Here is a 13,801-nt window from a genome sequence, read left to right on the forward strand (position 1 = left end):
CAGGAGGGGGCTGATGACACCTAGCAGGGGAGCAACAGTTCCAATTAGCGACCCTGGTGTCTGAGCTGGTGTGTGTCTGTGCGTCTGTGTGTGTTTCCTGTGTTGTGTGTAGGAGGATTTTCAGAATACATTGTTAACACTTGATTATCCGCCCATAGGATGCACAAAAAGAATCTGTGCATGTGTGTGTACGGGGGGGGGGGGATCTCTGTCTAATCAAATTCTCTCCAAAAGAATAAAAAAACAAAAGTTTCTGAGTACATAGTTTAATATCGATGAGTGTGTATGTTCACTTTAAAAAGTGTTGCTTTGCCAGATGCTGTCTGATTGTGACCACATGCCATGCTGGCTTCAAGACGCACAACTGTGTCGCTCTGAGACACACTAACAGAAAGGTTTTCACTTCCTGACACGCAACTGCTTGATCTTTGACGAGATTTCACAGATTGAACTTGTGAACAGGCTCTGGTTTGGAAAAGGCCATTATAGTTTCATAGTACAAAAGAAAAAAATAAAGGTCTGTTGCCAGCGTACCCGTCCTTTGGTACGATTCTTGCGCTTTGGAACATCTTCCTCCATCTCGTCCACCTCCAGTTCATGAGGGAAATCTCCAACCAGCAGCTTCTATGACACAGAGACAGACTGACGGTTTGGTTTGGTCATTTTAGAGCTCCACAATATGAAAATAACTTGAAATATGCAATATTAGTGATAAATACTACAATACTGATCTGACTAGTGATACATAAACAAAAAAACATTTAATACATAATTTCCATTTTACTGCACCAGTTTTAATTAATAAAAGTCAACATAACTTAAAATACACAACAAGTTAACTCACTAGGAGGCAAGTAAGAACTTGCATATTGGTGAAACACACCAAAGAACAATGATCTACATTTCTGGTTGTAGGCCTAATGGCTAAAACTAATTTAGACAACAATTAAGAGAAATGTCTATGAAGACTCTCATTCATCCAGGTAGATTCAATCAGTAGGTTTAAAGGTTGTCATCTGGACTTGGTTTTTTAAAGTTGAAGACGTTTCACCTCTGTTTCAGCTCTTATCCAAAAGGCTTACAAAGCCTTTTGGATAAGAGCTGAAACACCCAGTGAGGGTCCTTGGGCAAGTTTCTTAACGCTACTGCCTCCCGAGCGCGGTTCGGCTGCAACTCACCACTCCCCCAGGGGATGGGTCAAATGCAGAGAAGAATTTCCCCATTGTGGGATTAATAAAGTATCAATTATTATTATTATTAAACACTAACATCTACAAGATTAAACCCAGAATTTGCATGTTAATTTAAACCAAATTAAATTAAAAAAACATTTTAAAGAAGTTGGTTGATGAAGCCCCTTATTTGGAATGACAGGGAGAGCACATGTTTGACAGGATTTTTCCACCGCCTATGAGCTTTCAGATGACAAAATTTAACATTCTGCCAGTTCCCGAAAACACAAAACAGCAGATGTAAAAAAAACAAACGTGAAGAAAGGCCTCACCTGACATTCACTCATCGGCTCTTCCTCCTTGGTTTCCACCTTCTTGTCCAGGGTTTCCCCAGCAAGCAGTGACTCCAAAACAGGACCATCTGGGATCCCCCCCTCCTTCTTTAAAGAGGCTTCATAGTCTGAAAACAAACAGCAGCAATCTCAGTGTTATGGAGAATGGCTAAAGGAAAAGGAAGCAACAAGAATAGCAGCGTCTGCAACATCCAGAGGCTGGACTCACTTGGAACACCAAAGCTAAGGTTAAACAGTACCAAGCTTAAAAAGAATGTTGGTGATCATTTCATGATGGCTGAGCAGATGGGTTCCAGCATGCACGAATACGAACATGAACATTTGTCTGTGCAGCAAACATGTCTGAGGTAAAACTAAAACATGGGAAAACTCCAGCACAACTGGAGATCTCTGAAATACTAAAATGTTTATATTTGAGTGAAAGCAATAAAGTCCTTCTAGTGAGAATCCAACTATATTTCTGTCTGCTGAGTATTTGCACCAAAAAACCTTCACACAAAAACAAGTTTTCAACTTTGATGCAAAACTTTTCAGTTGCATTTTATGATCTGACCCACACAGACTAGTCCTGCTCATGCCTGGAAACCAAAATGTTCTGCTGTGAGACTGAAGCAGGTGACGGTCCAGACAAACCACAACGAGTCACAGGAGTCCAGAGATCTCTAAACTCTGGTCTTCTGGATGATGTTTCTGAGTGCCTCGTGTTCATGAGAAACTTCTCCAAGACATGCAACACTGACATCAGAAGACAGATGCTCTTCTTTCTTCAGATTCAGGTGATAAGGATAGAAACCCATGACTTGATGTACTGTTTTTCCAAACACTCACCAATCTTAAACTCTATAGGAACAAGCCGAGGGTCCTCCAAGATGTTTAGCCGTCTCTTCTTGCGCCAGCAGCGAGCTGGATATGTGTAAAGCTGACCCGGGGCGTGACCTGAGCGTAAGACACAGAAAAACAGAGAAAAAACACAATTCAGGCCCTCCCCTCAGAATACTCCGGGTGACATCAGAATATTGCCCCAGTGCACACGTCTGTTAGTAAATAGCAAATTTCACTGGGAGACAATTGCACAAATTATTGTTGTTCCACACACAACAGTTGCTCATTTTTATAAAAATTTCTTGGAGTTGTGTGTTTCCAGCCTCCAATTAACTGTTGGAGTGCACTGAGGTCCAAGCCTGATCCTGTGATTCCAAGAAAGCTCTTTTGTGGTCAAATCAGGAAAATAACAGAGAAGCATATTAATCATTTTAAGATAAATGCATTCGTGTTTGTCCTTGTTATTTTTAACCAGGCCTTAATTTCACATCATCTTTTGTGAGTTAAATAGGACATTGCTTTTCACACACCAGTGTTGTGCTCATATTTCTGATGCATCTAGAGTTGATGGATTGTAGCTCCATGTGTCAAACAAACTAATATTGTTTCAGCAGCAAACACAGAGAGGCAGACTCCCGTGCATTTACTGCTATGCCAGTGGCATTTTGCTGCCTACAGAGCCATCTGAGTCTCTGCAGAAACACTCAGAAAGGGGAGGCAGAGGCACACATGCATGCACTTAGAGTTGTGGAGGATAGGAGGTCTGATGATGAGGAGGATGAAGACAGAAACTATCACAGGAAGAGATGAGGCGGGAGGACAAATTATTGTACAGAACTATTGTTGTTTACTAACAGCTTGGAAGCACAAACACATAAACAAATTCCCAAACATGCACACAAACACACAGACAGAGGCACACACCTGGCCCACGGTGGTTCTTCTCCATCCAGATATAACAGTTGCTTTGAGCCACGCCGGTCTGGGAGTCCAGGAACGGGAGGCGCATGGACCGCTCCGCACACAGACGGGCATTGTAGCTCCGACAGTGTTCAATGGCTTCCTTATAAAACTCCTCACCGAGGCTGAGAGAAGAGGAGAAGGAAGGAGGCGGTCAAAGGAGAAGGAGAACCAGCCCAGCATCAGCAGAGAAACCTCAGGACAGGTGCATGAGGACATGTTTCATTCTCTGTCTTTGTCCAGTCACGCAGACTTAGTCCTGGTAACTGGTCCCAGCAGGTGAAGTGCTCTGGCAGTGCATGCTCAGCATCATCTCACCTTCACAGTGAGACCTTGATTAACATTCAGTGTAAGGTTCTTGTGTTTCTGCCTGGTTCTGCACCTACCTGTTCTTGATGACTGCACCTCCAGATTGCCTGCAGGGAAAAAAGAAGAAAAAACCAACAGATGTGGTGAGTCACTCCTTCACCCCACCCTTGCTCTCCTCTGTTTATGAATCGTCTCGCTTTTCTCTGCTTCACTTTTTTCCCTGAACTGAGTTTTTTTCTCATTTTGAAACCACTTTTGGCAGCGGCTCTGCATTCATTCCCTCTTTTCACTTCTCTTCCTCACGTTCTATGGAGGCCCTCTCAGTGTCTCCCTGCTGAGTGCAGATATCAAGGTCACTCAGTTATCCAGACCGTCGACTTTTAAGTGCAGAGCAGAGCCAGCAGCAGCTCCGGCTGCAGATTTTAGGTTTTACTGCGCAGACATGGAAGAAAGAAAAGATTATCTGTGGTTGGAAGGATTGATGAGGAGATTCTACCTTCAATCAGAGTCTTTTTGCAATCTTCTTGATAAAAGAGCATCAGAACAATCGGCGATGTCTTAACAACACTGACTCTTCAGCATGCGAAGGGTTAGTCAACGATGCGCCAAACAAAGAATTATAATTCACTTTAGGAGAAGATGATTCTGGTTTCCTGACGATCTGATCTGCAGAAACCAGAGAAGCTGCTGGTTGGTTTGTGATCTGTCAACAAACAGATCTGTCTGTTTGTTTCAGTCCTTTTGGGGTGAATTGTGATCACTGGGTAGTGGGTAGCACCCTACAACTAGTTTTTTCATATTGCATAACTACAGCCAAACATCTTTGAACTGCTTGGAGATGAGTGTCTAGGAGAAAATGTGGAGTTTGGCGATGACTGGTAAACTTTCTGAGAACTGACAAAGAGCTAAAGGACTTGCGTATAAAGCAGCTAATTGCTAAGGAAAAAAACCTGCATCAGTGCAGGATTGTGGCTGAATAACTCATAGCTGTGAAGCTGAAAAATTATGCCAAAAGAAACTGGATGTAACGGCGTCCAGATCAAGCTTCTGTATGACGTGGGAAAATATTAAAACTAACAGCTGGAAGCTGTTTTTTGTTTTTTGTTTTTTAAATTGTAGAGACTGATGTTTCACTGGTTCATGGTTGACAGTTGACAGCTAAATCTTCAGCGTTGGAACGGCTTTATAGTCATGTTTGACCACCTGCCAGCCTGCTACCTAAAAATCTTGGTTCACCTTCATCAAATACCAAAACAATGATGATTGGGAGCAAAATAAATACTTTTAAAATGGACTCTCTCTGTCCATCTCTATTGGCTGAAACCATGCTGCTGCCATCTGGTATCCGGCACTGTCTGACTTTTTCCACAGTTTATGTGTGGTGAAATGTACGTTCCTTACTTTCAGATACACTCAAACGAACAGGCATACAAGGAGACATAAGTGGACAAACGGGACAGCTCTAGTTTGGTGACCAGAGAGGAGAAAAACAGGAATGAATTATGCTAATCAGTAACACACGTCTTTGAATTGTGATCTTCCAGTTAAAAGTTCACACCAGCATGTCGCCCTGTCATACTCCAAACCACATTTTTCCAGAGACTCAGAGTAAAGGACAGTACTGGATAACAGCATAGAACCTTTTTGTGATCAGTAACCAATCAGCTCTGAATGTGAAATCCAGAGACAATGTCTCGGTTCAGTTCTGCCATCAAGTCCAGCAGACTCTGGTGAGCACAGAATCCCCCAAACTTCCTGAAACCTGGAGGCATCACATCATGTGTGACATCCACATTGCCTTCTGAGGCATTGTCTGTGCATCCTGAGCGCATCCTGTCCTGCTCTCATTGGGATCTTCTAGTGTTCCACAGTCTGTTGAAGTAACGTTTGATCACAGCCACAGCTCAGCATCACAGTTACAGGGACAGAAATTTGCTCCTGAGAGCAAACTTTTGAAACATCTACCAGCTAAATGCAGATAGACGTCCTCATCCACAAACCAGGTGCACCATGAGGAGAATGAAAGGTATCAAGTCTGCCTACGACAACAAGCAGAAATACTGGATCATTACAGTAAAAACATGACAATATCAAAAACATATAAGCAGATTGGTCCAGAGCTCTTCACTCCCCAACTCGATCAGCCACCTCCATCCCGTCATCCTCTGCTGCCTTCAGACAGACCAGCACACCCCCTCTTCTGATAATAAGTTGACAGCTCTGGAAAATACTGTCTCTCAACCTGGTTGCTGAGAACCTCATTATATAGCGATGAGGAAGCTGCACAGCTGTATTGGAGACTCACAGAGGAGTCTGAGGGGGAGATGTGCAAACAGAAAGACAGCTGAAAACATTTCAGGGGGGACAGCAGAAACTCTGAGATGGGGACAAAGTGGGTATTGGGTTCTAAAATGGTGACCTGTGAGTCTGGAAGTAAGCTGAGCTGCAGGGACTTGTTTCTGAAGCCCCCAAACCATTGTCAGTTATATCCACACAACGAGAGGAAATGAAAATCTACACATTTTATGTGGAAATGTTCTTAATCAGAACATAAATGGTGTTCTGGAGCAGCAGAACCACCATGGTGCGTCTGCAGATGCAAAGTAAACATGGCTTTGAGGAACACAAAAGCCTTCGAAGAGATGGATGGGAGACAGATCACACCAGCCCTAAAATTTTATAGTGGACAATGAGCAGGATCTATCAGATGCTCATCACTGAGGTACATCAGTGCAGTTTAGTGCATGATGTTCCTGAATAGAGTTCCTGAATAGACCAGTAGTTGAAAACTACAGGAAGTTGAACAATTCACCATTACATTAAAGTGACTTTGAATGTGGCACGGTTGTTGGTGCCAGACGGGCTAGTCTGAGTAATTCAGAAACTGATGATCTACTGGGAATTTCACCCAAAACCATCTCTAGGGTTTGGACAGAATGGGCCAAAAAAGAGACAATATCTAGTGAGTAGCAGTTCTGTAGACGGAAATGTTGATTTCCAGAGGTCAGAGGAGAATGGCCAGACTGGTTCCAGCTGATAGAAAGACAACAGGAACTCAAATACCCACTGGTTACAACCAAGGTCTGCAGAAGAACATCTCTGAAGGCACAACACATCCAACCTTGAGGCAGATGGACTACATGAGCAGCAGAACACTACACCAGGGGCCACTCCTGTCAGCTGAGAACATGAAACTGAGGCTACCAGTCACACAGACTCACCCACAATGGGACAATAGAAGACTAGAAAAATGTCTGATAAGAATCAATTTCGGCTGCAATATGCAGATTGTAGAGTCAGAATTTGACATCAACAACATGAAAGCATGGATCCCCCCTCCCTTTCATCAATGGTTCAGACTGATGGTGGTGTAATGGTGTGGGAAATATTGTCTTGGCCGACTTTCAGCCCCTTAGTACCAATACTTCTTAGAGCATAATTACGTCACAGCCTACATGAGTATTGTTGCTGACCACATCCATCCCTTTATGACCACAGTGTACCATCTTCTGATGGTCACTTCCAGCAGGATAAGGCGCCATGTCAAAAAGCTGGAATCATCTTAGACTGGTGTCTTGAACATGACAATAAGTTTACAATACTCAAATGTCCTCCACAGTCACCAGATTTTATCCCAACAGAGCACCTTAGGGGTGTGGTGGAACAATAGATTGGCATCATGGATGTGCAGCCAACAAATCATCAAGAACTGTGTGGTGCTCTCACGTCAATATGGATTAAACTGTTAAATTTATGCCAAAAAGGAATAAGGCAGTTCTGAGGACAAATGGGGCTCCAACCTGATACTAAAAAGGTGTACCTAATAAAGTGGCCAGTGAGTGTCTATGTCAATTACAGGGATCTGCACCTAGCAGGGGCAAATAACAAACAGGCCCTAGTGCAGGCATGACGTCTCAGACACAAACTAAACCCTAAAGAATAAGAGCACAGCAAAAGCAGCTGCAGACGGAGAACATGGATGCAGATGGCATGGACATGAAGCCTCACAGCACACAAACAGTCACACATGCCAACTCCAGATTAGATATGGAAGGAGAATGAGGCACCCTGGAGCATGTGTGTAAGTGTTTGCGTGTGTGTTTTTTTGTGTAGGTTTTTGGGTATTTTTTTGTGTGTGCATGAAACCTAAAGTCTCCTCCTCAGCCTTCTCTGAGCAAACAGAAGGGAGCCGTCCTCCCCAAAACACTGTAAATACTGGGAACAGATTAATAAACAGGTCTGTGTAAGTGACAGGCAGCGCGTGCTGTGGCGGAGCGCCTCACCACCACAACCACCACTCACAGAAACCCACTGCAGGTCATCTGAACATGTGGGGGTTCCCTCCTGCAGCGATGCATCAGGCACCTCTGCAGCCCTGCAGACATCCCACACAGCCTGCAGGCTCTATTGCTCTGCTTCAATTAACCACTCCAATTAGCTGCTGTCTGAATAATAGAGATACATAGGGCTCCCCCTAGAGGTGAAACCACTGAATTGGAGTTTCCACAGATAACAAATGATGGAATCATGAAAACTACATCTAATGTGTAAATAAGTTTAAAAATATTCAGCATAACAATAATTATTATTTTTGGTTTCCCGTTGAGACACGAGGTGATTGAACTGAGAGTAAATTAAGCTTTTTAAATGGGACCAGCTCTTTAAAGGACCCACCGTAGATCAGGTTTTACTCTGTGGTTGTGTGCTTGGTCACTGTGTATTTGGGTTGGTCTTAAACCTGTCTGCAGGCTCAACTGGTCAGCTGCAGTCCATCTGCGCAGTCGCACACATACTTGTGCAGAACTGTAGAAGCATGTGCGAGTGCACGGCAAGGAGCTGATTTCAGGCGCCCCACCATTTTCATTCTCCCCTCCCCCACCACAGAGGCCTATTCACGTCTGAACTCAACAGATTAAACTATGCAATACCACCTTTATCACCCCCCTCCCCCCAATTCAATTTCTCCACAGCTCTGCTCTCAGTCAAATGATTTCTCTATTTTCTCTGAGTTTGAACCCAGGCAGACCGAGATCTTTGCAAAAACACACGCACTCAGACACACAGATACACACACACACACAAACAGATACACACGTGCAAACACACACACAAACAGGTACATGTTCACAGAAATACAAACATGCAAGCACACACACAAACAGATACACACACTCGCAAACACACACACAAACAGGTACACACACATGCAAACACACACAAAAACAGGTACATGCACACAGATACACAAACATGCAAGCACACACACAATCAGATACACACAAACACAGGGAAAAACACACACAGGGACACACAAATACATACCCAGATAGACACACGCCTACACTCACACGTGTGAACACACACTCAGACACACACCGATTCACACAGCCAAACGCACACATAAACACACACGTGCACATACTAACACATGCATTAACACAGAAGCACACACACGAACAAACACACACACGTACTGTCACAGTGAAAAAAGGAAGAAATTTGGATGGACATAAGTTGTCGGGCAGACACTCCTCCAGTCGTCCTCCTGTCTGGTGTAGTGTTTGCATTGTCTCTGATAGGTCAGTCAGGGAAACGACAGAGAGGCCAGGTAGTGACAGTGATGGACGTGCAGATGGACAGACAGCAGCACGATTGTGTTTTTGTGCAGGTATGGACATCTGGTGCCACACCAGCTGGAAAACGTCTCCTTCCTGGCATCACTGTCACTGCAAGTGGTTACAGCCGTGCACGTGTGCATCTCTGTTTCCCGAATCCAAGCATGATGAGAGAAGTGACAGAACTGCAGGGTGTGGTGGGCAGGAGTGCAGATCCTGCCATTTCCATCAGCACTTTGTGAAACCTGCTGCATGTGATTTTAATGAGGAGTTGTGTGTTGTTTCCTGTGTGCATTTCACTTTTTGTCTACCGCTTTCCAGGACCTGTAAATCACGAGTGTGCTTTTGCATGCCTGTGGTTGATCATCTTCTCTGTTGGCATGTGCAAATGTTCAACTTGTAATTCATACAGACTTGTTTGTGCGTTTTAGTCTGGTCTAGGTGTGTGGGTGTGCATGGTCTATGGTGGACTGCAGAGTGTACTGAGGGCAGTACATCAGACCACAGCAATCTGCCTCTGAACAGCTCCTTCAGGTGAGATTTATCACCACTGCACTTGGCCTCTTATTATGGCGATGGATTTCCTACCTCTAAATCTGTGCACGTGTGAGTGCACGTGCGGTGGGCTTTGTGTATGAGACTGTCTGTTTTGTGGTCCCCATTAGCATACCCCACACCAACTGTGTCTGCATCTAACTGAAGCTCTGCAGAGGTACCAGGTCACTAACGGCTGTTTTTGCTATTTTTGCTGTACCTACAGTCCTGATGGAGGCACATCAGAAAGAAGCGGGAATGTTTGAGAAAGAGACGCCAAGAAAAGAGGAATGAGTTTAAAATCACATCTAACAGAACTGCAGATTCCAGATTTGCTGGCTGGATCTCATGTAAGGTCCCCTAGCACTGTTGCTGACTGACAGTCAGTTAGGTAGCACTGGAGAAATAGGTCATAGAGCTAAAAATACTTATCTATGCTTCTTCCTTTCTTCGTCTCTCAGTCTGTTTCTATCATGCCTTCCTCTTTAAGTAAAACAGATAGAAGGTCTAAATGAGAAGATGATGAAAGGAAGATGTTGGAAGAAGTATCAGCCTTAAAGATTTACTATGCTACCCTATAGATACAGAAAAAAACAGAGTAGGAAAGAAAGTGCAACAGTGTGTGTTGGGTGTGTGTCTGTGTGTTGCTGGATAAACACTGATAACACCACACAAATAAGCAAGCGAGGGAATGAGAGAGTGAGGCGGAAACAGGGCAGAGATGCAGAGATGGATGCCCCGGCCGGGGCTTCAGCCGTCACATGGGGCTGTTTGCACACAGAGCCAGTTATTACATGGAACTCATTTAGCTGGGCTCAGTCAGGCAGGGCAGAAATATCATTAGACAGGACCTGCCACAACTGCCTCCAACACCACAGCACACACTGATCTGCATCTCCCCCTTTAACCAGCTCTCTGCTGAAGGAGATGCCTCATCCACTGCAGCTTTGACTCAAACAGTCTCCTGTGTGACTCCAAAGGACACATTCACCACTTTTAACACCGACATTTCAGGACAAACGCTCAAAAGTATGGGAGGTTCACATTGTCTTTTAAGCTAAATAAGTATTTGCAACTCCACAAATCCATTTCAGTGGCTTGCATTTAACTGAAAATAAATTCCTCTTGAGCAATCCTAAAATTCTATATTATATATAATATTTATATATAAATATTGAAGGGAAATGTGATCAAATGCAAAGAAAGCTCCCCTCACTGCTGCTCGCACTGCATTTGAAAACACGGTGCTGCCATTGATTCAAAATGCAGAAGTCCTGTGGAAAATGGGCAGAGGAGAAGGGAAAGCAAGGCAAAGAGGAAATGGTTAAACAAAGGGATGGACTGAAACAAGTGATGGATTGAGAAAGTGGCAAAGAAGGAGGGAGACGAGGAGGAAGACTGGGCAGAGGGGGTGATGGGAGGACAGAGAGGAAATCACAGGAAAAAAGGATAGAGAGTAAGAGAGATTAAATGATTCTCTAATCCAGCAGAGAGAGGCCGACTGGATGAAGCTGGTTTGCTGATATGCTTTTGCACACACATGAAACCCTCCACTGTACGTCCACACACGTCCAGCCGAGCATGAGCGGGCTGCACAGCTTGGCTGGATCCTGGGCATCAATGGGAATTAACAAACACGGAATTAATTGCAATTTACTGCTGAGACTCAGCTAGCTTTAAAGACATTTTGGGACACAACAGGCTTTGTTTCTGCCTCCGGCACGCAGCCAGCCCCCCCTGTTAGGGCTGACTTTGAACCAAGTCTTTGGTTCTTTGGCTCGATTCACAGAATGGGGGCTCTAATTTACAAGTCTCCATAACAAGTTTGTTTGCAAACATGCTAATTTCAAGAGTGTATATCAGAGCTCATTTGGTGCTTCAACCAGACCATGATAAAGTCATCTAGAGGAAAGACCTCTAAACCTGATGCAGACTTTCAGCTTTTTAAGGGTTCTGCACTGAAGGTCCAAACAGACACTTTGTCATCCCTCATTTGGACAGTCTGTGTTTTCAACACTAGGATGTAGTTCATTATCCTCTGGCCCAGCTGCCTTCTGACTTTTTTCCTCTCATTTTTCTCCTGTTGCCTCCCAGTTCTGCTGCAGACTCCTTGCAAATCAGTCAAATGAATCCCGACATGGTTTCACTGAAAGTCTCTGGGCGCAACCTGGCCACACGGTTGCTTAGCTTGGGCATGCAATGGAGGAAGAGTTGAAAGTGGAGAAGAGAAAACAGAGGAGAGCCACATCCTGAAGATTCTCCATCCCAACGTCACCTGCCCGCCTCAAAATAAACATTTAACAGTCAAATAACAGCGACTGTGTGGATGGAAATGACCCACCTGACGATTCACTCATGATTTGAACAACAAATGGTGAAATACCATCACAGCCATTCAGAGCAGTTTCTTAATTGGCAGTTCCGTCCACGCTCCAAACTGTTCGTTGATCTGGGTTTGCGTGAAATGTCGCCGGCGTGTGCGCGCCCCGGCGCGGTCTGTGCGCTCAGGTGAAGCAGCCGAGGCGCGCAGGTCTCCAGACTTTTCTTTGTTTCAAACTGCTACAGTTGGAGCGCTGTGGTGCCGGCGGGTTGGTGCCTGCGCCTTTATGCGTTATGCGGGGGAGATTAGTGCCAGCACCCGCTGACAGCCGCGCGGTGGCTACCTCTGTCTTTGGCCGGGAGCATCAGCGCGCGCCGCTGCATTCCTCCAGAAAAAGACACCCCCCCCCCCCCCTCCTTCCGAATAAAAACATGTGCAAAACGGACCGTTAACGGACAAACTTTAGGGAGAAGGGGCCGCTTTAAACACGCCACCGGCTGATAATCATCTCACTCTAGGGTACAAAGCGCCGGCATCCCATTCAGATGGAGTCAGCGTGGGAGACGCAGTGTATTTACCTCCGCCTCTCCATCTCCCACAGGTCCAGTAGTTCGGCTGCAGCCGGAAAGCCGCTCCGAGCTCCGTCCTGCCTCTAAAGACGCGCGCTAACAGGTTCTGGAGGGCCATGTTAGCTCGACTCAGCCCCCAGCCTGGATCTGACCGATCTTTTGGGTTCATACACCGGCAAGGGACATGCCGGGTCACCCAGAGCTCCCCCAGCATTCCTCCATACGCGCGCGCGCTGCTGCTGGCTCGGGTACGGGATGTGAGGAACCGCAGCGCATACTCAGTGACAAAAAAAAGGACACCGACACGAAATCCCGCAAAATAGGCTAACTTTTCATTGGCATCATAATCTCGGTCTCCGCCGTTTACATCAAGCGTGTGGTGGAGCAGGATCAGAATTAGAACATAAGGAGATGACGCTGACAGCATGCTCGGATGTTAGGAGCGGAGAATGAACGGTACTCACGATTTGAGGGGGTTCTGCACCGCTGTGGCCATTTTGATATAGTGTGATAGAATGCAACACCGCAGAGCCGGTGGTTTTCTACATGTAATGTAGCATTTCAATTTCATTCATTCTCTGGGGCTGCGGCTTCAGCGCACAGCCAATGGGAGGCGGGAGCGCACCGTGGCTGCTTGTGGGAACTGTAGTTTTGGCGCACGGCGGCGCGGAGGACGGACAACAGATGATGACTACAAATACCGGCGGGGGTAGGGGGTTCCAGTGGTTCAGCGACCCGCCTCGTACTTGAAAGGTAAGCAGAGCCGTCCCTGTCCTAATGTATAGAAAAAAAGTCCAGTTGAGCCTGGTGGAGCTTCGGGATGGAGATCAGCCTCACATGTGAGGACAGAGGTCGGGACTACTGATCCCACACAGGAATCTCGAACAAAAAATAGTCTTAAAGGATTCAAACAAAACTGCATTTGGATCATTTTTTGCCTTGTGCACAGGAGGGGGTAGACATCACAGCCTGAAACACTGGAAAATCATAAAACAAGTGTGCATGATAACTTTCAGATGTGGTTGGATGCACAGAGCCGTGTCTCAAAGCTCCGAGCACCTTTAATTATTCATTAATAGATTGAGAGTGGGCATGTAATTGATTCTTTCAGACATTTGTCTGTCGTTGCCTCCTCGCCTGAGAAGTG

At 45.3% G+C, this 13,801-nt stretch overlaps 1 protein-coding gene across 4 annotated transcripts in view; it reads right to left on the reverse strand.

Moving 5' to 3' along the window:
* Positions 1–13,358, reverse strand: part of dpf1 (double PHD fingers 1) — a 36,478-nt gene extending 23,120 nt beyond the window's left edge. For 2 of the 4 annotated variants that reach the window (XR_002291537.3, XM_004075462.5), the window contains exons 1-6: positions 13,119–13,353; positions 3,694–3,723; positions 3,272–3,432; positions 2,354–2,461; positions 1,505–1,632; positions 535–624 (exon numbers count right to left, since the gene is read on the reverse strand). Coding sequence is in view for 3 of the 4 variants with exons in the window: in XM_004075462.5 (XP_004075510.2) it covers positions 535–624; positions 1,505–1,632; positions 2,354–2,461; positions 3,272–3,432; positions 3,694–3,723; positions 13,119–13,225 (624 nt within the window). In the remaining variant the exon portion in view is untranslated. Of the gene's footprint in view, positions 1–534; positions 625–1,504; positions 1,633–2,353; positions 2,462–3,271; positions 3,433–3,693; positions 3,724–12,106; positions 12,216–13,118 lie in introns of those variants that run through there. The other 2 variants (XM_078930012.1, XM_020708320.3) reach the window with 2 other exon arrangements.
* Between the last annotated feature and the right edge of the window lie 443 nt (positions 13,359–13,801).

This window comes from Oryzias latipes, chromosome 13 (assembly GCF_053564925.1).
Source record: "Oryzias latipes strain Hd-rR chromosome 13, Olatipes_Hd-rR_3.1".
Classification (NCBI taxonomy): domain Eukaryota; kingdom Metazoa; phylum Chordata; class Actinopteri; order Beloniformes; family Adrianichthyidae; genus Oryzias; species Oryzias latipes.